The sequence below is a fragment of the Schistocerca cancellata genome, chromosome 3, assembly GCF_023864275.1.
Source record: "Schistocerca cancellata isolate TAMUIC-IGC-003103 chromosome 3, iqSchCanc2.1, whole genome shotgun sequence".
NCBI classification, from domain to species: Eukaryota; Metazoa; Arthropoda; class Insecta; order Orthoptera; family Acrididae; genus Schistocerca; species Schistocerca cancellata.
The window spans coordinates 658,002,516-658,028,487 of NC_064628.1; the positions used below are offsets into that span (position 1 = coordinate 658,002,516).

The 25,972-nt window shown below is 40.2% G+C and overlaps 1 protein-coding gene across 1 annotated transcript in view; it reads right to left on the reverse strand.

Moving 5' to 3' along the window:
* Positions 1 to 1,477: 1,477 nt before the first annotated feature.
* LOC126175622 (actin-related protein 2/3 complex subunit 1A-B) overlaps positions 1,478 to 25,972 on the reverse strand; it is a 41,128-nt gene continuing 16,633 nt past the window's right edge. The window contains exons 6-10 of the mRNA XM_049922506.1: positions 17,027 to 17,144; positions 16,735 to 16,913; positions 8,184 to 8,287; positions 2,775 to 2,955; positions 1,478 to 2,372 (exon numbers count right to left, since the gene is read on the reverse strand). Of these exons, the coding sequence (XP_049778463.1) occupies positions 2,334 to 2,372; positions 2,775 to 2,955; positions 8,184 to 8,287; positions 16,735 to 16,913; positions 17,027 to 17,144 (621 nt within the window). The 3' untranslated portion in view covers positions 1,478 to 2,333. The remainder of the gene's footprint in view (positions 2,373 to 2,774; positions 2,956 to 8,183; positions 8,288 to 16,734; positions 16,914 to 17,026; positions 17,145 to 25,972) is intronic.

Below are 25,972 nucleotides of genomic sequence, written 5' to 3' on the forward strand. Positions count from 1 at the left end.
CACCACATGCATTGAATGAGAAGACAATTATGTGGAAAAATTTTTAACAAGTATATCAACAATATCCTGTGTTTTTTCGAATACATCTTGTCTAAAAAAATATAAAAATCTAGTACATCGACTTTCTGAACATTAATAGATGGTATTGCAAGCTTTCATTTTAAGGAAGAGTTTTTTTTTATTATGATTGTATATTACACTGATGGAAAAAGAAAATCGCAACACCAAGTAGGAGTTATGCAGCCTAAACGAAAGTTGGTAGGCGTGTTTCTACATATGAAAGATGACATCTATTCAAATTTCACGTCAGTCACATAAGAGTAGCGCTAGTAGTGACACTATGAAAATGCACATTAAGTTTACTGTAATTATAAGCTGTGATGGTCGTGATTGTTAGTTACCTTTGTGATTGGACATGGTGAGTTGATGTTAGTCAAGAATGCCTTTGAGGCAACTAAGAATCCATTATCAACACCTTACTGACTTTGAACGAGGTCATGTAATAAGGCTACGAGAAGCTGGATATTTCTTCTGCAATAATGCAGAAAAACTTTGCGGGAGTGTAGCCACTATACATTAGAGGTGACCACGAGAATGTACGGTTGCAAGAAGGCAGGCTCTGGATGACCACGTGGCACTACTGAGAGGCAAAATCATCATGTTCAGTGTATGGCTCTGGCTCTGAGCAAGGACGCCCTGTAATGTGCATTCCACTGACCCCACACCACTGCTATTTGTGACTTCAGTGGTGTCAAGCGGGAACTCATTGGATGGCAGGGTAGAGGCCTGTTGTGTTTTCTGATGAAAGTTGGTACTGTATTAGTGCTCAGTGATGGTCACGTGTTGATTTGGAGGAGGCCAGTTGAGGGCTTGCAATAATCTGTCTGTGTGTTAGTCAGATCTGGAGTTATGATCTGGGATGCAATTTTCTGCGGCAGCAGCAACTCTCTCAGGGTTATCCCACACATCCAGTCTGCAAATTTGTACATCAGCCTGCTGATTTTACCTGTTGCACTGCCATTTATGAACAGTACTCCATGGGGTATTTTCCAACAGGATAATTCTTGCCCACATACCACTGTTATAACCCAAAATGTGCTACGGAGTGTCAACATGTTGCCTTGGCCTGTTTGATCACCAGATCTGTCTCCAATTGAGCACATATGGGAGGTCATTGAATGACAACTCCAGTGTCATACACAACCAGCATTAACCATCCTTATATTGACTGGCCAAGTGCAACAGGTATGGAACTCCAGAGAGAGAGAGAGAGAGAGAGAGAGAGAGAGAGAGAGAGAGAGAGTGGGGAGCAGACTACTTTTGTGTTAAATTTCTGATGCCGTTAGACTTTCTCTTTTCTAGACAAAGGAACTTCTTGTCTCCACTATTTATGTTATCTGATATTAGCTGCCAGCTGGAAGAAACATTTTTTTCTATACAGTAATATATGAAGTAGGCAAATAATTAATCCAAAATATTAATTTTAATTTTTTATTTAAAAATGAAGCTTCATTCATTCATCACAACAAATGAGATATACAGATATATTGGACAAATGTATTTTATTTACATCAGGCATCTGTCAGTATTCTTTTTTATACATCATGATAGATTTATCAACACATTACGGCTCACAGGATCTTTGTGTTCTATTTTGGGACTAAAGCGCACCATGGTAATAGTGGACACCAGGTCACTGCCCAGACATAACTGAGAAATGCTATTACTAGACACTTCAGTTTATCTTCTGGTTTTGATATTCTTGTGAAATGATAAACAAATAATTTTACTGGAATCACTCTCAGAACAGTCAGTATCCCTCCTCCTGTCTTTTATGTTTTATTCTACAAGAATTTTAGTTTCACATAACACACTTACATGGAATGGTTAGAGTAGTCAATTGATTCACCTTTTCTATGAACTTTGAAACCCAGCTGGAAATTACTACTACTCTGATAATGTAGCTGTTAAGATTGACAGACAGAAAAGTGAGCTGGATACAATCTTAGAAATAAATATTTAATGTAGTTTGTAATGAGTTTGAATTGTGTATGAATAGCAATTAAAAGTAATAAAATGCAACTTAAAAGAATCATTTTCTTTTTAATATTTAAAGAAATGGCAGTGTACAATCATAAAGCATGTTTCATAGTACAAAACAAAAAGAAAAATGTTTGTGCTATGTCATTAACAGCTAAAAAATCATATTACTTTTACATTACTAAAACAGCAGTAGTACTTTTATCTGCACTATTGCAGCCATGACGACTCTGTTGGCGTATTACATAAGAATAATTGTATCCTAATTCAATATCTGCAAATGTTTTCACCAGTTAAACTATCTTCATTCCTTGGATGGCATTCTCCAGCGACTGAAAAAAGTAATAATCAGTTTACATTTGCACTCAGCATATAACCAAAGAACTGTATTAAAAAAGACATATTTTACATAGTATCATAATTTCTTCACGTGCACACACCAAATGCATCAGTTCCCGCAGATTATGGGGGCAGCAAAGGGGGATGGGGGAAGGGGAAGCATCAGGGATGTGTGTGAAGGGAATGAACACAGCAATGAACCAGTACCACAATGAGTAAGAAAAGAAAGTACATGAATTCACATAGTACAGTAATTTAATGTGAAGAAGACAAAACATGCATGCTTCACTAAGACAACACGACACATCACATAAAATTACTTTTGTGTCAGAGAACTTACTATGGTAAACAAGCTAAAGCTCCCATTTGGCAAAAACTTGCATGGGTTTAAATACCTGTAAATCCCAGATAACAAGCTGACCATCTAGTCCACTTGTGCTGACTTTTGTGGCAGCACCCTTCTCTCCAGTGTAAAGGCACAAACATGTTATTGCATTCTGATGAACCGTTTCAAGAGTAGTATCATTTGCCTCTACTCGGGCCTGCCGATCTAGAGACTGAAATTTCTTCATTGCACTGCAAAAGTGAAAGTGTTAATTTAGTAACTAAGTATTATGGTGCTTGATTTATGTATAATCATAATCAAACAAGTGACAAGAAAATATTTTACAGAAACAGTGCTCATAGTGAAACTCAATATATTATGTACAACTGACGTCTTATCTGAAGCTCTCAATATGATTCAAAATTTTCAAAATGCTATGTTAATCAGAGCAAAATACACTCAAGTTAACAATATGCTTTACAGCAGACAAACACAAAGATAAAGTGGATAGCAGATCAAGATTAGCACGGAAGATAGGGCCTAATCAAAAGATTACTTACTAAGAAAACTGTAGGGGTAATATAAATTGCTACCACCGGTGTGCACATACGAACAATCTGCTATCGCTATCAGAATAGTATAACTCCATCCCCAGACGCCCACATGACTGTGCAGTCAATAGACCACAAAATACAGTGAAAAAATTAATTAGCATACACATAAAGATATATTATGTGAGCTGAGTGAATATAAAATGACTTACCAAGAAATATGTTTATAGTGAGATACATACACCTGTCTGACAAGCTGAAAGTGTTATGAAGTTTGTAAGTCAAGAAGTCACTCAAAATATGTTGAGATAAATAATAATACAGGCAAATGACTTCTTAACTTAAGGGGAGGTTTACTATATTTTGGTTTAAACAACAGATTTTAAAAAAATAGCATTTTTGGATCCATAAAAGTGTTCAGAATCCACCCCTGAAACGGTTTTTCCGAATCAGAACAGAAATGTTTGTTATTCGTGGCTGAACAAAAAAATACACCTTCCTGATTCGGCCTTTTACACTTTTTTTTTTTTTTTTTTTTTTTCCGGAGGATGAGTTATTGTACTGGTGCTTGGGAGGAAACACACAAAATTCAAATGAAAGTTTGAACGCATGTGTTTGGAAGTTGGCCCCCAAGCATTTGCATTCTGGTGTGAAGACTGTGGAGATTGCGACTAGCATGGCAGTGAGCAGCTTCAACGAAGGGTATCAGCAATTCTGAAGACTATGACAACGATGGACGTCACCCTGGGACTCTATTCGATGCAGTTCACCAAGCATTCGGATGAGCACCGGATTCAAGTGGCCGAAAACCGCTTGTCACCAGCCATATTAGCAGCTCCGGAGCAGCGCAGGATGGACCAGATGGAGCAGAATGCTCTCTGAGGAAGAGGAAGGACTAGTTTATGGACCCGGAATAGCAGATTGAATGTAAGTTGCATAATATTGCATTTATATGTAGTCAAAACTTCAAATGCAATTTTCTCCAAATGACTTTTTTTTTATCGCGCATTATGGTAATTTCAAATCTACTGAAGCGATTGGCATGAATCTTTGTTTCCGACGAAGCTAACTAAATTGTCTAAGAGTTGCACCACTTTTATTCCATTCCATCAAATATAAACATTTTTACTTAGCCAACAAAGTTGAAAAATTGATGAAAAAAATCCTAGTTTTTTTTTTCAAATGGCCGCCATTTTGTTTCCTATGGCACAAATAACTTAAGCGAGGTAAAACTCCTAAAGAACCTTATATACTTTGCTAACGTCAACTCAATTTTGATTCCAGACGAGCCAGCCAACCTGTGACATACCGCGCGTGGAGGTCTACATCAAAATTTTGTTTTGTCCCGACAGCACTTCCGCCTTTGCTCTTCAACATTTCCGGTCGAAAAAATTCCAGTTTGTAGAGGAAATATCAATAAATATTTTGACCAAATTTGACAATGATATCTAGAACACACCCTGAGAAAAAAATTCTCAAAAAACATGCTTTCTTCGGGCCAAAGATAGTAAACCTCCCCTCAACTCCATCTAAAGAAATTTGCATACTTGATGAATTATCCTAGACAGACAACTTTCCAATTTTATATGAATAATATAGCTCTGCAACTGAACAACTTCTTGCAAAATGTGTGAAACACATTATGACTGTGAGGAAATTCAGCGACTAATGTGCCCTACCATTCATTGTCTGATCACACGTTACCATGTGTCGACATGCATTATATCTGAACTTTGCTTAACAGTTTAAATATTTAGAAACAAAAATTTCTGTTAGTCATGTCTTCTTTTGGCACACTAATTTCCTTAAAACTTACACTTTATGGTGTTTATTTTGGACATGCGTTTCTAGCTTTCCTTCCACTTTAGTTCCTGGGATAAAAAGTAATAGTTTGCTTTCTGAACTGGCATCACACAGTGTTATGTTTCTGGTTGATTGAGGGGTTGAGGGACAAAAAGATAAGGTCACCAGTCTCTCAGTCAAGAGGTAGGTCATCTGGAATTTGTGACATCCGCCAGAAAGTTGATCAAATTATGAAATTGTCTAGGAGTAGTAAAATTGAGGTATTGAAAAAGATATTGATGGTAGAGCGAGGAATAATTTAAAGATACAAAAAAGTAAATAGGCTGGGCCCTTACACAGGTCTGAGAGCAAACAAGAACTCCCCTAGGACTCATCTCTGGTGAGAGACACCTCACCCGCATCTGCAACCGTCGCCCTCCCCCACCAACCTGATTAAGAGCTAACTCACTTATGTAGGAATGAACGCCTTTTAGCCAGAAGATTTGTAATAGTAAGGGAGAGAACACAAAATACATAACTAACATCGCTTGGATCGATAGTGCTAAGATAAAGTGACAGAAATAACCATGTTACCAGGTGAATAGGGCCAGAAGAGGGGCTCCAAGGTCCTGGATGCAACAATGGCTGCCCTCCCACAGCTGTCCCACCCCCACTCTTAGTCCAAATGTTAATGATTGGGAACAGCATCCATTATCAGCCATCAGAAAAAGGTCCAAATGGACATGCTTTTGATGGCACCCTGGAACTGGCAAGAAGGCAGACCTACAAAATGGGAATTAGATCAAATGCAAACATTGCTGAGATACTGTGTGAGGGTGGCCACCGGTCCAACAGAGGTAGCTAGCCCACTGATGGCCACGAGGAAGATAGAGACACTCAACACAGAGGCCTGTGGAACACAGTTCTACTGGACCTGTGGAGATGGCTGAGTAAGTATCAACTCTAACCCAAAACAACCAGCGGAATATAAACTGATAAATAAAAATCTGTAGGGAGCCCTGGCCACAGAGAGTAAATAAAATGTAATGGTGACAAGAGGTGTTGTATGTCTTATGAAGGTAAAAAAACTGCAATGAGATGTTGGCATTCAGAAAAAGATTATTGGATTGTTGCTTCCAACCTAACCATATGATCGATTGTGGGTGCATAATCATTGGGCTACCATATTTGCAAGCAGTTTGCAGAACACACTGGTGAGGCTAATAGGCTGTAACATCCAGATGTTGGACTATCTGATTCTGAATCTAATCAAGGTCTGGGGAATGGAGCGAAGGAGTTTCCGGTCAGTCAGTGAAAGATTCATTATACAATTTAGCATGACAGGAGGTAAAGGATAAGGAGATGTTTTCAACTTGTCTTTCATGCATTCAAAACATAGCCAGGTAAGAAGAGAACTCCAACACAGTCACAAACTGGGTCACAAGGTGTTTAGCAAGAACAGAAGCATCGGTAGAAATACCACTATGAAAGAATAGATCTGGAACAGTTGATCTCTGGTTGCCCAGCAGACTGGGGATGAAGTGGCATACACTTCTGAGGATGAGATGTAGTGCTTCCAGCATTTCTTCTCACACATTTAATTAGATGGTGAGCCTTTGCATGGAGTAACTTAACAGTGATGAGGGTGGTCTGCAAAGGAGGCCACTTGAGTCATTGCAGAGCCCTTTGGTGATCCTGGATAACTGTTGCAACAACTCTGGTCCACTATGGCATTGGACAGTGGAAGAGGGTGCCCTTAGAAAATGGGATAACAATTCCAGTGGCACAAGTGACTGTTTTGGAGATGTTTCCAACGACCTTACTGATGCAATCTGAGAAGAGAGCAGAAGAGGTATACAACTAACAAATGGCTCTACAAAGAGTCCAACATCGTAACAGGTCAGTCACATGGTGAGAAAGAAGTAACAATCACCGGAAAGTGGTCAGTGTCACATGGGTCATTGTATAGTGACCACTGCAGTGAAGTCATGAGTTTGAGAGAAGACACTGCAAGGCCAATACTTGAAAAGATGCCATGGGTGGCACAGGCCCCTACAAGACTATGTGGCACTACTTCTCAGGGGATGGTGTGCATTGAAATCCTTAGGCAGCAGGAAGGGGATGAGGGTGTTTTTGGATTAGGGTGGCCATTTGAAAGTACGCAACTGCACGGACTGGTTTAAACAAATATTACAAATGGCGACTCTTGGAGTTGTTAACACTCACCCTGCTGCTCCTTTCAGTGTGTTATGGAGGGAATCCACTCACTTGACAACATCTATATGAACCAATATACTGAGCCATTCAGATGCTCTCTTGTTACCAGTATAATTCCAAAAGAATTCACAGTATGTTGCTGAAAATTATGTGTGTGCTATTTTTGCTGTTTCACTGAAGATACTCTGTGTTGATGCACAGAACATTTTTTTCCAGTTTCCAGGCAACATGTGAATTAGTCTGTGTCATCCAACAACTTTCAATGAATACAATCTAAGATGCTGTGGAATTTCATTAATGTTAATAACTATTAATAAGAAACTTGTCAATTACTGTACTAGAATTAGTACCAGCAAAAATTCTAATTACTTGTAGATATGCATTCATATTCTTTTTTCAGTTCTAACAATTCACAAGATGAGTGGAGCTACTGTAGCAAAAATGAGTACAAGCTTCAACTATGAAAACCTAACTTCATTCATGTGGTGCCACTCATTAAACTGCATTTATTAAATTTGTGTTACCTTATATAGAAGGTACTGGGATAAATACAAAGAGCAGGGGAGCGGATTGGACGGAGGAGTGACATTGAGCAGAGAGGTAGAGATAGCTAATAACAAATTGAAATTTGAAAATGACTGTGAAAAATAAGGAACTATATTTCTTGGGCTGTTAACAAAATTCCAACAACTCAAACTGCCAAGAGATCATCCTCGCAGAAAGCATTCTTTCAATATTCCCAATATTAAAACCTTTTTTGCCTACATGGAGCTCCATCAGATCTCCTGTGTGTATTACAGACCATGCCAACACAGGATATTTGGAAAAGATAGTCTTGAAAATTTCTTTAGCTCCAGAGAGTCCTCATACAAGCTTTTGGCTCCTATCTGCATCTATCTTGTGTAAACTAGTTTATCATCTACACTTACCTTAAGCCCCCTGCTTCTTTCTTCTGTGACTGATCAAGTTTACAATTTAAATATATCTGCCCAGCATCATTTACTGTGTACAACATTGGGCAACAACTGTGACCCTGAAAGCATAAGAATCACTGGATAGTTCTGTATTTAAAATATTATCCGCTATCTCAACCACTTTAAGGATAATTCAAATTATATCAGCAAACAGAGCTTCCGTAAAAAGATCAAATTAAATACATAACTGTTACAGGATCCAGAAGCAATGAAGAGAAACTATGTCAAATATACACCAGAAAATTTAAGTTTATGAATATGAGAGATATCTTCATAAACATTAAAAATAAATTAAAATATGTAAGAAAAAAAAAACAACAAATAGTAAGAGTACAGTTTTACACCCTGTCAAGAACAAAATCATTACAGAAGGAGCACAAGATCAGATGGGGAAGGAAATCGGTTGTGTCCTTTTTAAGGAAATCATTCTAGAATTTGCCTTGGGCGATTTACTGAAACTGGAACGAACTTAAAGATTGAAGCCATATGGAGATTTGAGTCACCATTATCTCTAAGGTGATTCCACTTCCTTACTAGTGCACCATCTCCTTTGATGAAAAATGCAACAAACTGAGCTAATCAAAACAGAGTGCTAAGTGTCACATTTCAAAAGTAAGACTACAAGGATGTGTCATACAGTAAAATGTCAGCAGCAATGAAGACTGCTACTCACTCTTCCATTTCAGACATGAGTGTGACTTTTTGTTTAGTTAGAGCCTTATTAAACAGTATCAGCCAAGAAGTGACAATCTGCAGTATTCAAACATTCACGTAGCACATACCTGCCCATGAAAATAATTTTGGCACTATAGGGAGTAGTACATCAATTTGCACAAAAATCAACCAATAACAGTGGCACATATTACAAAATTTCAATCAGTGTGAACCATTACATAGGAAGATGCCATGTTTTCATTGCCATCAGTTAAGAAAAACAGTTTGGGGTAAATAATATAGATTGCTTTGAGAAGTGACCTTACACCTAAATGCTACAGCACTGAGAGTTCTCCTGGCAGTAAAGTGAAGCAAACTTCTAGACAGTTACCAAAAATACAACAAACTGCTATCATCCAATTGCTATGACCACAGCTAAACACTCTCTCAAAAAGACTGGGAAAATATCTGTTTAGTAAAAAAGTCTGTTGCAGTTTTCATTCAAGTGATATTACATTATTGGAATGTATTATATTGTAGCAACTATAACTAAGAATATGCAATTTGGCTGAGGAAAATTCTGAAAAGGCAAGTCATTCATCGCTAATACAATGATTTCTGACACACAGATGCCAGCTGTCATCACTCTATATTTAAAATAAATGTAATGTTGGAGCTACTGGCAGAATAGCGCAGTGCCTGATGGTCACTACTTCTGGATAATCCGCTGCAGAACCACGAAATATCATATTTTTACTGTAACATTAAAACTGAAGGTCTTGGCATCCCAGCCCACTTCAAATATTTTATATAAATCTTCAAACAGAGATATGGGGGAAAATTTCTCACTATTACATTTAATATCTAGGGACTTAAAAAATTCACTTTTATGATAAATGGAGTTTATTAGGTAATTTCCCATTTTGAGGCCAAAATAGCAAACTTTATCCAAATGAACTATTTTATCAGGGATAGTTTGAAATACCTTTATTTTCTGCATATAAATATCAAAAGAATTCAACTCATTTTCAGTTTCTGGTATTGCACATTATCTGGCAATGCCCAGTTTTAAAAAAGAAGTGTATAAGAACACGTCTGAAACATAAACAATGCAACTGTGCACAAATGCAACAATATATCGGTGCACTCTCAAGCTATGCTCTAGTGCCTGGTCAACTGTGGGCAGCTGAATGGTCTCCATAAAAATGGCAACATTGGACTCAGATGTGGGACCTAGCATTTTAGAACAAAGAAACAAGTACATTTTTCTGCTAGTTGAAGTTGCTAGTATGTTGAAACATTAAATCTGGAGGTTTTAGATGGGATGGAGGTGCAACCTAAACTATCTCGTTTATGATGATGCCAACCACATCAAGTTCAGTGCACATGACACTTTGCTAGTTCTTTTCTTACTTTAAAATGAGTGATGAGACTAACACTGGCCCATCACGGGGTAGGGGTAAGGCTCCCACATCAGAAGGGATTGGTGATATTATCATCACATGTGATTTGATTAGATTAGATTCAGTTTTCATTCTGCAGACCCAAAAAATGAGATGATTCTAGTGCGTGAGGAACATGTCGGAAAGTATAACATAAAAACATAAATCATTTGAATATAATACTTACTACCCTGACCCTTTGTCAGCAGATAGTCAAAATAGGTTAATACAATGCAGTAAACTGGAACAGCTAATATTTACTGAATGAAACACTGTTATGCACTATTAATAAATTTATCATACACAAAATACCTAATCTTGACTGTTGTGACCAAGTGTTGTCAAAATTGAAATCTAATAGATACATTTACTTAAGCTGGCTTAACAGTCTCTGTTAAGATATTCATCTATGGAATAGAAGGTGTCTAAGTTCTTGCTTGTAGCAGACTGCCACGAGTGACCACACTACAGCAACCAGAAAATATCGGTCAACATATTTTGGCCACACAGAGTTTACCTGTAAAGCACAAGTAACTATTTTTGGTTCTACCTGTAGTCTAAGTACCTTGTCAGTTCTGCCTGTAACACTGTCAGTTATGGACCTCAAGGCTGCACATGCCCATAGAAGGGCTGTGCAATATGCTAATCTGGGCTCATACACTATAAATTTGAAATCAGTGTTCTGTTTTGTTGAGCTGGATGGAAAAGAAAGATAATGTTAAAAACACTTTAACTTAGGGAAATACACTACTCACCAGTGGGAAAATGCTGCTGCTTCTAAACTGAAACAATCATTTGTTGAAAGCTTACATAGAGCCAAAAGAAGAAAACAAGCACGGACCATTTTGGGAAAGAAACTGTTGAAGGTTTTGCAGAAGTAAACATTCCAGTCAGAAACCTCTTATTACAAAGAATAAAAACAATTTATTCCCTCTCATTATTATTTTCCCTGATCACCAATAATTTTTACTTACTGTTTTCCATCAATTTGAAACCACTAACAATGCAACAATAGACAACTGGTGTTGTTAAATCTGCGAAAAAATAGATGCTAATCCTGACAACAGTTGATGCTCGATGCATGTAACTTCAAATTTAAAAAAGGCTACTATGGTTAGGAACTGGCTACTACGGTTTGCAACCCAGAAAAATAAATGAAGACTCGGTACTTTAGACACACTAAAAGGATTTTAGCATGTACAGAGACATACAAAAAGCATATTCTTTCCCTGCTGTCAATGAAATGAATAATGACCATGGAAGGCATAAGGCACCAGATGGTAGCTTGTGGAAATATTTGCAGTTATAATTTAAAACAAGTGAGAGAATTCTATCAGATAATGCCAAACCTCATAAGGCAAAGCAAATAGTCAGCTGAATAAGTGTCCACTTTTTTGTACACTACTATTAACATTTTACTGGGTGAACAAAGTGGTGTCACAAATATGTGAATGACATGTGAAACAAGAACATAATTCAGCCTGAGCTATACAACTCTCTTTATTGTTTGGCAATGCCACACCAATTTTCAAGCAATTGCCAGAACAGGTAGGCATATAATGTTACTTTGTTGAGAACATCAGAACCATAACTCATCATTGCATTAAACTTACTCTTATATACTGGCAATATGCTTGAAAAGGGTGTGATGCATGAAAAATGTTGTACAGTATAAGGATAATACAGCTGAGATCGATTTATTTACAGAATATCATTTTTATAAAACTGCTCATTAAACAAACCTTTGTGTCATGTCCATTATAATTATCCGGGTTGTTATGCCGTGGTCGGTTGACCACAGCAAAACAGCACGGATAATTATAATGAACATGACATTTCTGGCCATGAAAATCTACATTTTAGTATATAAACCTTTGTGTGTTACTGTTGAAACTGAACTGATCACCAGGCAACACAAAATTATTGTACAGCCTATACAGCATGGTGGCGTTAACAATAAAAATAAAATTGTAAGCACACATTCTCTGTTTTTATTGTAGGTGATGAACATTTTTAGGAAGGTTAATAACTGCTTTGTAAAATAATACATAGCTGCACTACTATTTCTACTGAACACAATCAACTGAAGACCAACATCATCACGCCATCTTCAGGACTCAGAATGGAATTCTATCATGCACTCTCACAGTTACAACGCCAAACTTAACTTATAGAATGATCCATTACTATTATTAACTGTCTATGAGTAACCTTTATCTCATGACAACATCAGTTATAGGGGAAACAATATTTTAATGTGGACTCTTGACAATTGGACGACATGACATTTTTCACTTATACAATTTGTTGCCACAGATGAAAGAAACAATATCACCACCACCACCACCACCACCACCACCACCACCACCACCACCACCACCACCACCATTTAAGACTGATTACGCCTTTCAGCGCTCAGTCTGGAGCATAGCCCCCCTTATAAAATTCTTCCATGATCCCCTGTTCAGTGCTAACATTGGTGCCTCTTCTGATGTTAAGCCTATTACTTCAAAATCATTCTTAACCGAATCCAGGTACCTTCTCCTTGATCTACCCCGACTCCTCCTACCCTCTACTGCTGAACCCATGAGTTTCTTGGGTAACCTTGCTTCTCCCATGCATGTAACATGACCCCACCATCTAAACCTGTTTGCCCTGACTGCTACATCTATAGAGTTCATTCCCAGTTTTTTATTTTTTTTTTATTTCCTCATTGTGGACACCCTCCTGCCATTGTTTCCAATCATCCTAGCTACTTTCATATCCGCAACCTCAACCTTATTGATAAGGTAACCTGAATCCACCCAGCTTTCGCTCCCATACAACAAAGACGGTCAAAAGATTGAACAGTGCACAGATAACTTAGTCTTGGTACTGACTTCCTTCTTGCAAAAGAGAGTAGATCGTAGCTGAGCGCTCACTGCATTAGCTTTGCTTTGCTTCCAGTTCTTTCACTATGTTGCCATCCTGTGAGAATATGCATCTTAAGTACTTGAAACTGTCCACCTGTTCTAACTTTGTTCCTCCTATTTGGCACTCAATCCGTTAATATCTCTTTCCCACTAACATTACATTCATTTTGGAGATGCTAATCTTCATACCACAGTCCTTACATTTCTGATCTAGCTCTGAAATATTACTTTGTAAACTTTCAATCGAATCTGCCATCACAACTAAGTCATTCGCATATGCGAGACTGCTTATTTTGTGTTCACATATCTTAATCTCACCCAGCCAGTCTACTGTTTTCAACATATGATCCATAAATAATATGAACAACAGTCGAGACAGGTTGCAGTCTTGTCTTACCCCTGAAACTACTCTGAACCATGAACTCAATTTACCGTCAACTAACTGCTGCCTGACTATTTATGTAAAGACCTTTAATTGCTTGCAAAAGTTTGCCTCCTACTCCATAATCTCGTAGAACAGACAATAACTTCCTCCTAGGAACCTGGTCATATGCCTTTTCTAGATCTATAAAGCATAGATACAACTCCCTGTTCCACTCGTAACACTTCTTCACTATTTGTCGTAAACTAAAGATCTGGTCCTGACAATCTCTAAGAGGCCTAAACCCACACTGATTTTCATCCAATACTCGCACTTTCCTTTCAACAGTACCTGAGAAGATTTTACCCACAACGCTGATTAAAGAGATACCTCTGTAGTTGTTACAATCTTTTCTGTTTCCATGTTTAAAGATTGGTGTGATTCCTGCTTTCGTCCAGTCTGATGGAACCTGTCCCAACTCCCATGCCATTTCAATTATCCTGTGTAGCCATTTAAGACCTGACATTCCACTGTATTTGATGAGTTTCGACTTAATTTCATTCACCCCAGCCGCTTTATTGGACTGCAATCTATTGACCATTTTCTCCACTTCCTCAAATGTGATCCTATTTCCATCATCATTCCTATCCCATTGTACATCGAAATCTGAAACATTACTGATTGTATTTTCACCTACATTGTGCAACTCTTCAAAATATTCCCTCCATCTGCTCAAGGCATCAACAGGATTCACCAGCAGTTTTCCTGACCTGTCCAAAATACTTGTCATTTCCTTCTTACCTCCCTTTCAAAGACTGCTAATTACACTCCCGAATGGTTTTCCAGCAGCTTGACCCAAAGTCTCCAACCTGTTTCCAAAGTCTTTCCAAGATTTCTTCTTGGATGCTGCAATTATCTGTTTGGCTTTCTTTCCTTCTTCAACATAACTTTCTCTGTCTACCTGAGTTCTAGTATGTAGCCATTTTTGATATGCCTTCTTTTTCCTTTTACAGGTTGCCTTGACTGTGTCATTCCACCAAGCTGTTTGCTTCATCCTACCTTTACACACTATTGTTCCAAGACATTCTTTAGCCACTTCTAGTACTGTGTCCCTGTACCCTGTCCATTTCTTTTCCAACGACTGTAATTGACTACATTCAACTAACTGGTACCTTTCTGAGATCACTGTTACGTATTTGTGCCCAATTTCCTTATCCTGAAGTTTCTCCACTCTTATCCTCCTACATATGGACCTGACCTCCTGCACTTTCCGCCTCACAATACCAATTTCAATGCAGATTAAATAGTGATCAGTGTCATCAAAGATTCCTCTGAATACACGTGTGTCCCTCAAAGCCTTCCTGAATTCCTGATCTGTTGTTATATAGTCAATGACAGATCTGGTTCCCCTGCCTTCCCAGGTATACCGGTGAATGTTCTTATGTTTAAAAAAGGAGTTTGTGATTACTAAGCCCATACTGGCACAGAAATCCAAGAGTTGTTTCCCATTCCTGTTGGCCTCCATATCCTCTCCAAATTTACCCATAACCTTTTCATACCCTTCTGTTCGATTTCCAATCCTGGCATTAAAATCACCCATGAGCAGAACACCATCCTTGTCCTTTACTCTAACAACTACATCACTGAGTGCGTCATAAAAACTATCCATCTTATCTTGATCTGGCCCTTCACAATGCAAATATGCTGACACAATCCTAATTTTCTTGCTAGACACTTTCAAATCTATCCACATCAGTCGTTCATTTACATACCTTACTGCAACTACGCTGAGTTCCATTTCTTTCCTGATGTAAAGCCCTACACCCCATTTTGCTATTCCTGCTTTGACTCCTGACAGGTAGACCTTGTATTCTCCCACTTCCTCTTCTTTCTCACCCCTTACCTGAATGTCACTAACAGCTAAAACGTCCAACCCCATCTTACTTGCAGCCTCTGCCAGCTCTACCTTCTTCCCAGAGTAGCCCCCATTGATATTAATAGCTCACCATCTCATTACCATTCGTTTGCCGAGTTGTATCTGAGGACTCCCTGGTTTGTCAATTAGAGGTGGGACTCCGTCACCTCCAAAGGTCCGAGACATTTTGCTCTGATTGTTGCCAGCATCATATTCAAACAGAAGAAACAATAAGGACGACAAAAAATTCTACTAGGACTAACTAGGGATTGGAATCTAGAACAATGGACCTTTAGTCAACATTTACTAATTTATTAAGCCATCACAATTTTTTTTCCCATCGGAAGTAGGGGGGGTGGCGGCGGTGGTGGTGGTGGTGGTGGTGGAGCTTTACTTGCATCAGCAAATAAAGTGTGCACACTTTTTGTTTTCTAAACTTCCCAGTAAAGTCTATGTAAATGCTGTCAACATAAATAATTATTGCAGTATCATTTGAATCATTGAACAATGATCTTTCTGTGAAATGAGCTGCAAAGGATATTCTGCCCTTGCAGTTACTCAAATACTTAGTTTGTACCTTCACCATACAAGTGTGCTTTCCCATTTGGAACAAAGAAGCTAGAATAACTGCATGTATGTACGGTCAAAGTATTCTCTCAGACTGTGCCATTCACTCTCGAAACAACACACAGACTGTAGCTAAGCAATTCTCCAATTCTTTTTTCCAACGGTGCTAGTTCAGCAAGATGTATATATTACACCCTCCGTGTAATTCATGAAATGGGAGTGAGGTACTGCTAAGTTGAAGCTGCAAGGTGGATCATATGGCCTGTCTCAATAGTTCTCCCAGAAACAGCATTCCACAAAAGGCAAGGGTCTAGGTTTGGGACTCAGTTCAGGACACAATTTTAATTACTATCTTGGTAAGTTTAAATCAGTTAGACTGTTCACTTCGAACTTCATGGGACTAATCATATCAGCCACATTTATCAATTTCTTGTATGTAACATACTCATGATCTCATTGGCAAATACAAGAGGTAACAGTAGTGAGCACGACTTCTTTTGTCTGCGCACCTGCAAAAAGTGGGTAACCAACGTGGTCATATAAGCGCACCAACATTTGTTCTCCAATCAACTACTGAATATATCCAAAAGATGACTGACTGAATGACAGCTGGTAAGTTTCAAAATATTCTGAGACACTTCATAAAATTACTTACAGCTGCAACTACCGAGTTTCGACCAACCCATGCACAGCTCAGAAATGGCAGGAACTCAGTACGTAATTTGCTAACTGTCATTTGTTTGTTTGCATCAGCTACGGATATGGAAGAGTCATGCCCCACCCAACAAACTCTGTTCCCATCACCTGAGAAGGCAACAGCTCGCACCCATCCTCCTGTAAATAAAATAGGAAATTTCACATGAGAAAAAGTGGAAAAGGTTTGCAAAATTTTCTTAGATTACAGAGAAACTGTGGTTCACCTAAATACAGAATATTTATGGACATACCTCCTCCTGATGAATTTGGAAACTCTGCAAGTAACTGTCCCAAGGTCATCTTCATTCCCCATGGAGAAGGTTGTGGCATTTCCTCTATGTCTTTGATAAAGGCAGAAAAGATTCTCACCTGGAAATACAAGCACCTTAGATAATATTCTGTTGCAATTATTTACATACATTCAGTGCACCAAGAAAGTTTATAATAAAATGGCAAAGATGCCAGTCACAGTGCAGAACTTGAAGGTGAGGCAACAACATCAATGTTTCAGATGCCAGTGCATCGGGCACAGGGTACGCCAATGCTTTACGCCTGATGTCTATGTCTGCTCACTTCCACATGAAGAGGCACCTAAGTGTACAAACTGTGGTAGAAAACACTCAGCATGTTATTCTAGTTGGGAGAAATTCAAAGCTGCCTTAGCTTGCCAATGTGGAATAACTTACAAGACACCAACCATCCAGCAGACAACTCACTCTGTCTGCACACCGGCATGTTATGTCAGCAATGCGAAGCAGCACTCTGGTTGAGGTCCATGTGCAAAAGCACCACTGAATGTGAGCCTCGTCGGAGGCTTCAACAATGTGGAACTACCACTACTGCTGAACCAAGGCAACAGCTGTGCCCACACCAACTCCCAGTAGGAGGCATGTGTGCTCCATAAACTGCACACTGCAGGTGCAGATTGACATCCCACATGTGCTGGAGATGCGGTGCGGCCCACAAGCAGCAGTGGAGACAGAACATGAGACTACAAATCTCTGTCCCACAAGCCAGAAGACTAGGTTAGATGTCAGCTTCTCGGAAGGTGGCAGCAGCCATGACGGAGCTACCAACTGCAACAACATGGCACTCAGCACCAACTATACTAATGCTGCTAGAAGTGGAGACATCGACAGCTTTGTCACATTGCTCCTGATACTCTTTCATCGTACGATGAACATAGTCAGACAACCTGCTGCTCTAGATGTCTGTGGCACTGCTGTGGGTACAGCCAAGTTGCCAGCTGCTCAACATCTAGCAGCTTAACTTGCCACTCCGCGTGCCCACGGGTGCGAGCTGCAGGACTGATCATCCTGGCTGACTACCGTCATGCTACCAGAACCACAGCCAACAGCAAAGGCCAAGAAGAAGAACCTAAATCACAAATCCTCAAGATAATCAAAAGAGAAAACCACACCATCATGGTAGTTGCATGGTAGGCCAAACACTTTGGTGTTAGAACTGTGTCATATAAAGAGGTTGACGGGTCCTCTGAAGAACCGAGTTGAATGTGCATGGGAATGGAAGAGGAGAGGCCAATCCTGGTATCCATAGTCTTGGCTTCCTCAGCAACTGGCTGGTGTTGGGTCACTGGTCTGCAGACTTCTGGCAACAGGGTTTCCAAAAGGGGTGCCTGTCACTGGTAGACACCAGAGGAGGATGCTCCTTCTCTGGCTGGGTACAGGAAGTTTAGGTCCCTGAACATTGTGCTGCAGGAATCACAAGAAGTCAATAATGTGGGAGTAAATATACAAAGTATTGCCGATGACCTGGTTAAAGTGGTGACGAAAGTCGATATCATGTAGACAGGATATAAACAAATAGTATTTTTTCCACTCTTAAAAATTTGAGAGGCGACTGACTATCTTCAATGCTTGGATTTTGCATTTCTTAAATAATGTAGCACACTATGGGGGCTGGTGAGGCTGGCTGTTTATGCAACTGCCACAGACAAGAGGCAGCTCACATGGTGCATTTTCATGCAGTAGTCAACTGCAGTCTCCACAAATCAGGTCATAAGTACAGTGGGTAAATATGTGCCCGACGCACTGACATTTAAAGCATTGCATTAGGTGTGATCATCACTGGCTCCATTCTATATGCATCAAGCCGGGAAGAGTCTTCTGAGAGGATGTATACAGAAGACAAATACTGATCAATATGATTGTAACCAAGAACCGATAAAATTAAGAGACAGGTGCAAGTAGAAGGGAGGGTGGGCTAAGAGGGTGTAGGTGAGCAAAATGCTCAGCTCAGAAAGCAGCTTGAGAACCCCAGGACATATTATGCAATGGGAGATGCACTTGCTGCATCTGACTCATTCTCTCACCCTTCACTACCACAAGAAAACTAGTAATGTGGACAAGTTTATTGAATCTCAGGAAATGCAACAACAATGATGAGACAGTAAATCAACAACAATGCAAAAGAATAAGAAAAATGGAAAAGGTTGGGAGGACAGGAGCCAGGTCCGGCCAACGAACAACGTCAGTTATGTGCTCCCATAGTAAGAGCAGGCGACAGGGCACGCCTCCAATTCCTCAGTCAGCTGATGAGGCCAATATGTCCTATGTAACAGAGAGGAGGTATTGAGTGAGGGAAACACAGCTTCACATCACAGCAGTAAACCATGATTTTGACCTTCTCCATCTGTCTGGATGCAATCCAGGAACAGAGAGGAGTAAGTCACTTTGTTTTGCTTGCCTCCTAAGACTTTGCCAAGGAGAAAAAGGTCACATGTTTGTAAAAATCTGCACAGAAGTAGTCTCATATGTCTTAACACAGCTGCAGCTACACAGCAACAAGCTGAAAGCTTATGTCTTTTCATGGTGCCCGATATCTGCTGTGGAAAGATTGCCAGAGCCCTGTGACCACCAGATGATAACTTTGGCCAGCTACCCACCATGTTGCTGCTTATTCCAAACAAAGGCTCTTCCCATGGGTGCCACCCAGCCAGAGCAATAGCCGTCTGGCTCAATGGCCATTGCCCATAGTCATAGTGCACCCAAATGGACAGGCACATACTCCTCGACATGAACATGGAGGTGACAGCTTGAGTATTGACAGTGCATTCCCTGTGCATTCAGGTTCTACCACTGTACGAGTACCTGATAAATCTCCACATGGACTGAGTGACCTTCCCTGCATGACCTGCATTTCAGGAAAAATTTTTGAAAGGGTGTAGTTCAAACCTAGAAGTGGGGAGCAAATGTAAGTAAACAAATAGGTGGTGTAAAATAATGAAAGAATGAAGGAAAAGCTGTAGTCCAGTCCAATGTATAAGCTAGGCTGTCAGCAGGGAATCTGTTCTAGGGACTAACAAGGTGAGGGACTGACATGTGGGTCACCAATATTTATCAGTTTTAGAAAGGACATTCTACAGTATAACCCCACTTTTATATTCTTGGAATTAATGTTTTCCCACCATTTACAACACTTTTTTATTGCTCCCGTGAAATATCCTATGTCCACAATGTTAATTTGCACCCAATTTTATGTCAGCATATTTATAATTTTCCCGCGACTTATGCTTTATAAAAAAAGTTTGCGAAGAAAAAAAATTACATAAAATGACGCTGGAATGATGTTGGCCGTCAAGTAGTATTTACAAACATTACATGGTTAAGTTTCTTGACACCTAGGCGCTCTGCTCAGTGGATTTGGAGTGGGAAACATGTAAAAGTTGGAACAATTTGTGCCGTATCTCCTGCTGCTGCGAAGTTCTACTCGGTGTGGTGGCTGATGGGAGTAATTGCACCCCATTTATATGGTGCTCCCAAAATGGATTTCGTAAACTGATGTCCAAATACCGCTTCTGGGCCATCAACGTTAGTTTGAATAAAGATATAATGATGAATCACAGACAGTTCCAAACTGCTTCTACAGTGCTTGCACAATGTCGTGATTGTTGTGTTCGAGGCTACATCTTTGTCGAATCATATTTAGTGCGTTTCACCGTTTGACCGCCTGCAGCACTAGTTGAAACCTTCACTCACTTTATGTTGCTTGCATGTTGGTTAAGCTGAAAGCTTATGTCTTTTCATGGTGCCCGATATCTGCTGTGGAAAGATTGCCAGAGCCCTGTGACCACCAGATGATAACTTTGGCCAGCTACCCACCATGTTGCTGCTTATTCCAAACAAAGGCTCTTCCCATGGGTGCCACCCAGCCAGAGCAATAGCCGTCTGGCTCAATGGCCATTGCCCATAGTCATAGTGCACCCAAATGGACAGGCACATACTCCTCGACATGAACAGGGAGGTGACATGTAAAAGTTGGAACAATTTGTGCCGTATCTCCTGCTGCTGCGAAGTTCTACTCGGTGTGGTGGCTGATGGGAGTAATTGCACCCCATTTATATGGTGCTCCCAAAATGGATTTCGTAAACTGATGTCCAAATACCGCTTCTGGGCCATCAACGTTAGTTTGAATAAAGATATAATGATGAATCACAGACAGTTCCAAACTGCTTCTACAGTGCTTGCACAATGTCGTGATTGTTGTGTTCGAGGCTACATCTTTGTCGAATCATATTTAGTGCGTTTCACCGTTTGACCGCCTGCAGCACTAGTTGAAACCTTCACTCACTTTATGTTGCTTGCATGTTGGTTTAAACACATTGCCATATAATTATGATTTTTTTTATGCTGGATGAAATGTGTTTCGAGAATTTATTCTCATTGTCAGGTGCAGTATTTACGTATGTATTTTATGTGATGTTATACAAACAAACAATGTAAGTGGTTGGTTGGTTTGGGGAAGGAGACCAGACAGCGTGGTCATCGGTCTCATCGGATTAGGGAAGGATGGGGAAGGAAGTCGGCCGTGCCCTTTCATAGGAACCATCCCGGCATTTGCCTGGAGTGATTTAGGGAAATCACGGAAAACCTAAATCAGGATGGCCGGACGCGGGATTGAACCGTCGTCCTCCCGAATGCGAGTCCAGTAAACAATGTAAGTGATAGCTGGCATGTGTGTGGGGGTTTACCTACATAACTGAGGAGGCAAAGTACGTGATAACCTCAAAAAGATGAACACAGTGTTAGTTTTTGAAAAAATGAGGTCAAAGTCGATGATGAAAAATCGAACATTCAATACTATACATAGAAAGAGCATCTAAAAACAAACATCCTTTATTAATATAATATGAGGTGCTTAGTTAATTATGTTTAAGTTATTAATGTTTTTTGTGTTTTCATGCTGTAGCTTGATTACCCGTGATTCTCTGCATCTAGCAGAGTGAGGTTGGTGGTCTGTGTTCACATAAAACTGTCAGTGTTGTTCACGAATTCAGAGAATCGACAACCTTTGACAAGTTTGCTGGCAGAATGTGAAGTTCAAAATGTTGAAGATGTTGCAGATATTGTTGAAAACAAGAGTGAAAAAAGCAAACAAGCACTCACTGACGTGATAAAAGTTCTCAAATTTATTTTGAGACAAGAGCTTTGCACTGCCAACTGTGAGCACATCAATTTCTGAAAGATCTTGTTTTATCCACAGTTTTGGATTATATGGTACGCACCAGGAAGTGACTTTTGTAAAAGTTGAAGAGATTGTCTATGAAAATAAAACTGAAGCTCTTCCAGATTTTGTTGACAGTATTAATATCACCGATGACTCAAGTGCATCAACCGCATCACCTGTAAAATCAGGATGAAAATATGAAGATTCAGTGTATGAACCAAATCAAAGAAAGAAGACCTGGGAGTAAGTAACATTGAGTGTCAAAATAACTGCGAAACAGCATCCTGATTGGGGTCTGAAAACATTGCAGACCAAGGAAGTAAGTTCAAGCTTAATAAGAAAGGACTTAGTGAAGAGATGGGAAGCAGACATCGAAAACGGAGTATCCTGAGGTGGTAAATTAAATGTTGTCAATAAATGGTCATTCAACAGATTCACTGAAGCCACAGAAGGTGCAGAGCACATAGCAGCTTCTCTTCAGCAGTGGGCGATAGCAGCAAGTATGCAGTTTAAATCACAGGCAAGTGATGTTCAGTTCATAGAGTTGTCGTCGCCATCGTCATCCTGTCAAGCTCTTTCAGCGGCAGGCCAAAGCCTCCATTCCAACCTACGACTGAGATTTTGTAATAAAAACTGACCACACAGGATGACAATATTTACGAGAGAGAGAGAGAGAGAGAGAGAGAGAGAGAGAGAGAGAGAGAGAGAGAGATTGGAGTAACACTGAAGAGGGTGGAGCTTGCGCAGTATGCATTTCTGTCGCTAGGCATGTATAGCACAACTCATTGCCAGTTCAGTGCTGCCTGCGTTGTTGACCTGGCTTGTTCTGTTCATCTGTAATGATTGTTTCTGCTAGTGCCACTTCACTTCATTCTTGTTTCATTTTTTATGATGGCAAATTTAAGTGAACAAAGTGTAGCTGTGAAATTTTGTTTTCTACTCAGTAAACTGCTGTTGAAACTATTTTAATGTTGGAAACAGCTTACCAAGATGATGCTATGGAAAAATCTCAAGCGTACGAGTGGTTTTCTCGATTTAAAAATGGCGATATGCCCATTGATGACAAACCTGGTTCAGGACATACATCAACTGCCCAAATCGATAAAAGTATTGAAAAAATTCGACAGCTTGTTGCTCACAGACCATTGAAAGACAACTGATCAACTGTCAGGAATTAGTGGATTATCTTGGAGCACAGATAAGCAGAATTTAACAGAAGATCTGGGAATGAAAAGGGTTGCTGCTGAGTTTGTTCCTTGGGTTCTGACTGATAATCCAAAGCAACATCAAGTTGCGTGCTTTGAAGCAACAGCTTGAAACTGATCAAGATTTTGTGTCAAAGGTCATTATGAGTGCTGAGTAATGGTGCTATGGTTACGACCCAGAAACCAATGGAAGTTGTCATCGTCACCCTGCCAAAAAATGTTGAGTCAAATTAAACATCAAAACAATGCCAAGGGCATAGTTCATTCAGAGTCTGTTCCCCCATGTAAGACAGTCAGTCAAACCTTTTATTTGGAAGTTTTCAGAGGATTGTGCAACAGTGTTCTTCAAAAAAGACCTAATTTGTGGCAGACAGGAGACTGATTCTTCTACCACAACAATGCACCTGCACACACAGCCATCTCTGTTAGTTTTTGGTTACAAATGGCATGGTTCTGCTGCCCGATACATGTTACTCCCACGACCTGGCTCTGTGTGACTTTCTTATTTCCACGCATGAAAAGGGGCATGAAAGGACACCAATTTGACAAAGTTTGAGAAGTCAAGAGAAAAACAAGGGAGGAGCTGTCAGCCATTTCTAAAGATGACTACAAAAAAAATATTTTCAAGCAGCGGAGCACTGGTGGGACAAATATATTAGTTGTAATGGAGAGTATTTCAAAGAAGATAAGTTTGTTTTGTAAACAATTTGAAAATATATAGCTATTAAAAAAATAATTCCTTTTTTTGTACCCTCTTGTACAGTTAGTATAAAACATATGCTGACACACTGAAGCAATAAAAAAACATTTGTTACAATTGGTATTGAGAACTCTCTTACACCATGCAATATTCCATCGCTGCATCTGGAAAACTGATGCTGACAATGTTCTTGTGCTAGCAAGAATACACTAGTACTAACAAAGAGATAGAGGGGCTGGCCAGTACTTACCTCAGCTCAGTACAACCGATAGATACACATAAAACAGAACCGAAAATTTACGTTCCTAGCTTTCGGAACAAATGTTCCTTCATCGGGGAGGAGAGAGGGGAAAGAAAGGGAAGAAGGGAAAGGAGATTCAGTTACTCACAACCCAGGTTATGAAGCAACAGGGAAAGGGAAATAGGGAGGGTAGCAAGGATGGAGGCATGGTTGTCAGAGGGAATATTCTACTGTAAGTACTGTGCCAGCTTCAAACCAAAGAGGATGCATACAGAAGTAAAGAGGTATATACTATAAAGATAAACACAACTATGTAGGATGAAAAGATGCATGAATGGCTAAAGAGGAAAGGGAAAGAGGAGAAGACTGAATGGGAGTGAGGTTGTTTAACGTAGGTTCAGTCCAGGGGGATGGCGGGATGAAAGGATGTGTTGGAGTGCAAGTTCCCATCTCCGCAGTTCAGAGGGACTGGTGTTGGGTGGGAGAAGCCAAATGGCACATATGGTGTAGCAGGTTCCTAGGTCCCTAGAATTATGCTGGAGGGCATGCTCCGCTACTGGGTATTGGGCATCTCCTAGGCAGACAGTTCGTCTGTGTCCGTTCATGTGCTCAGCCAGTTTAGTTGTTGTCATGCCGATGTAAAAGGCTGTGCAGTGCAGGCATGTCAGTTGATAAATGACATGTGTAGTTTCACACGTAGCCCTGCCTTGAATTGTGTATGTTTTACCAGTAGCGGGGCTGGAGTAGGTGGTTGTGGGGGGATGCATGGGGCAGGTTTTGCAGCGGGGTCGGTTACAGGGGTAGGAACCGCTGGGTAGAGAAGGTAGTCTGGGAATATTGTAGGGTTTAACAAGGATGTTACGGAGGTTAGGGGGGCGACGAAAGGCAACTCTGGGTGGTGTGGGGAGAATTTTGTCAAGGGATGATCTCATTTCAGGGGTTGACTTGAGGAAGTCATATCCCTGGCGGAGTAATTTGTTGATGTTTTCGAGGCCAGGATAATACTGAGTGACAAGGGGGGTGCTTCTGTGTGGTCTGGGGGTAGGAACATAGTTGTTGGACGGGGAGGAATGTATTGCTCGGGAAATCTGTTTGTGGACAAGGTCTGCAGGATAGTTGCGGGAGAGGAAAGCACTGGTCAGGTTATTGGTGTAATTGTTGAGGGATTCGTCACTGGAGCAGATACGTTTGCCACGAATACCTAGGCTGTAGGGAAGGGAGCGTTTGATGTGGAAAGGATGGCAGCTATCGAAGTGAAGGTACTGTTGTTTGTTTGTGGGTTTGATATGGACAGAGGTGTGGATGTGAGCTTCAACAAGATGAAGGTCAACATCCAGGAAGGTGGCTTGGGTTTTGGAGAAGAACCAGGTGAAATTCAGATTCGAAAAGGAGTTGAGGTTATGGAGGAAATTAAGGAGTGTTTCTTCACCATGAGTCCAGACCACAAAGATGTCATCTATAAACCTATACCAGGCCATGGGAAGCAGCTGTTGGGTCTTCAGGAAAGCCTCCTCCATGCGGCCCATGAAGAGGTTGGCATAGGACGGAGCCATCCTGGTTCCCATGGCCGTTCCCCTGATTTGTT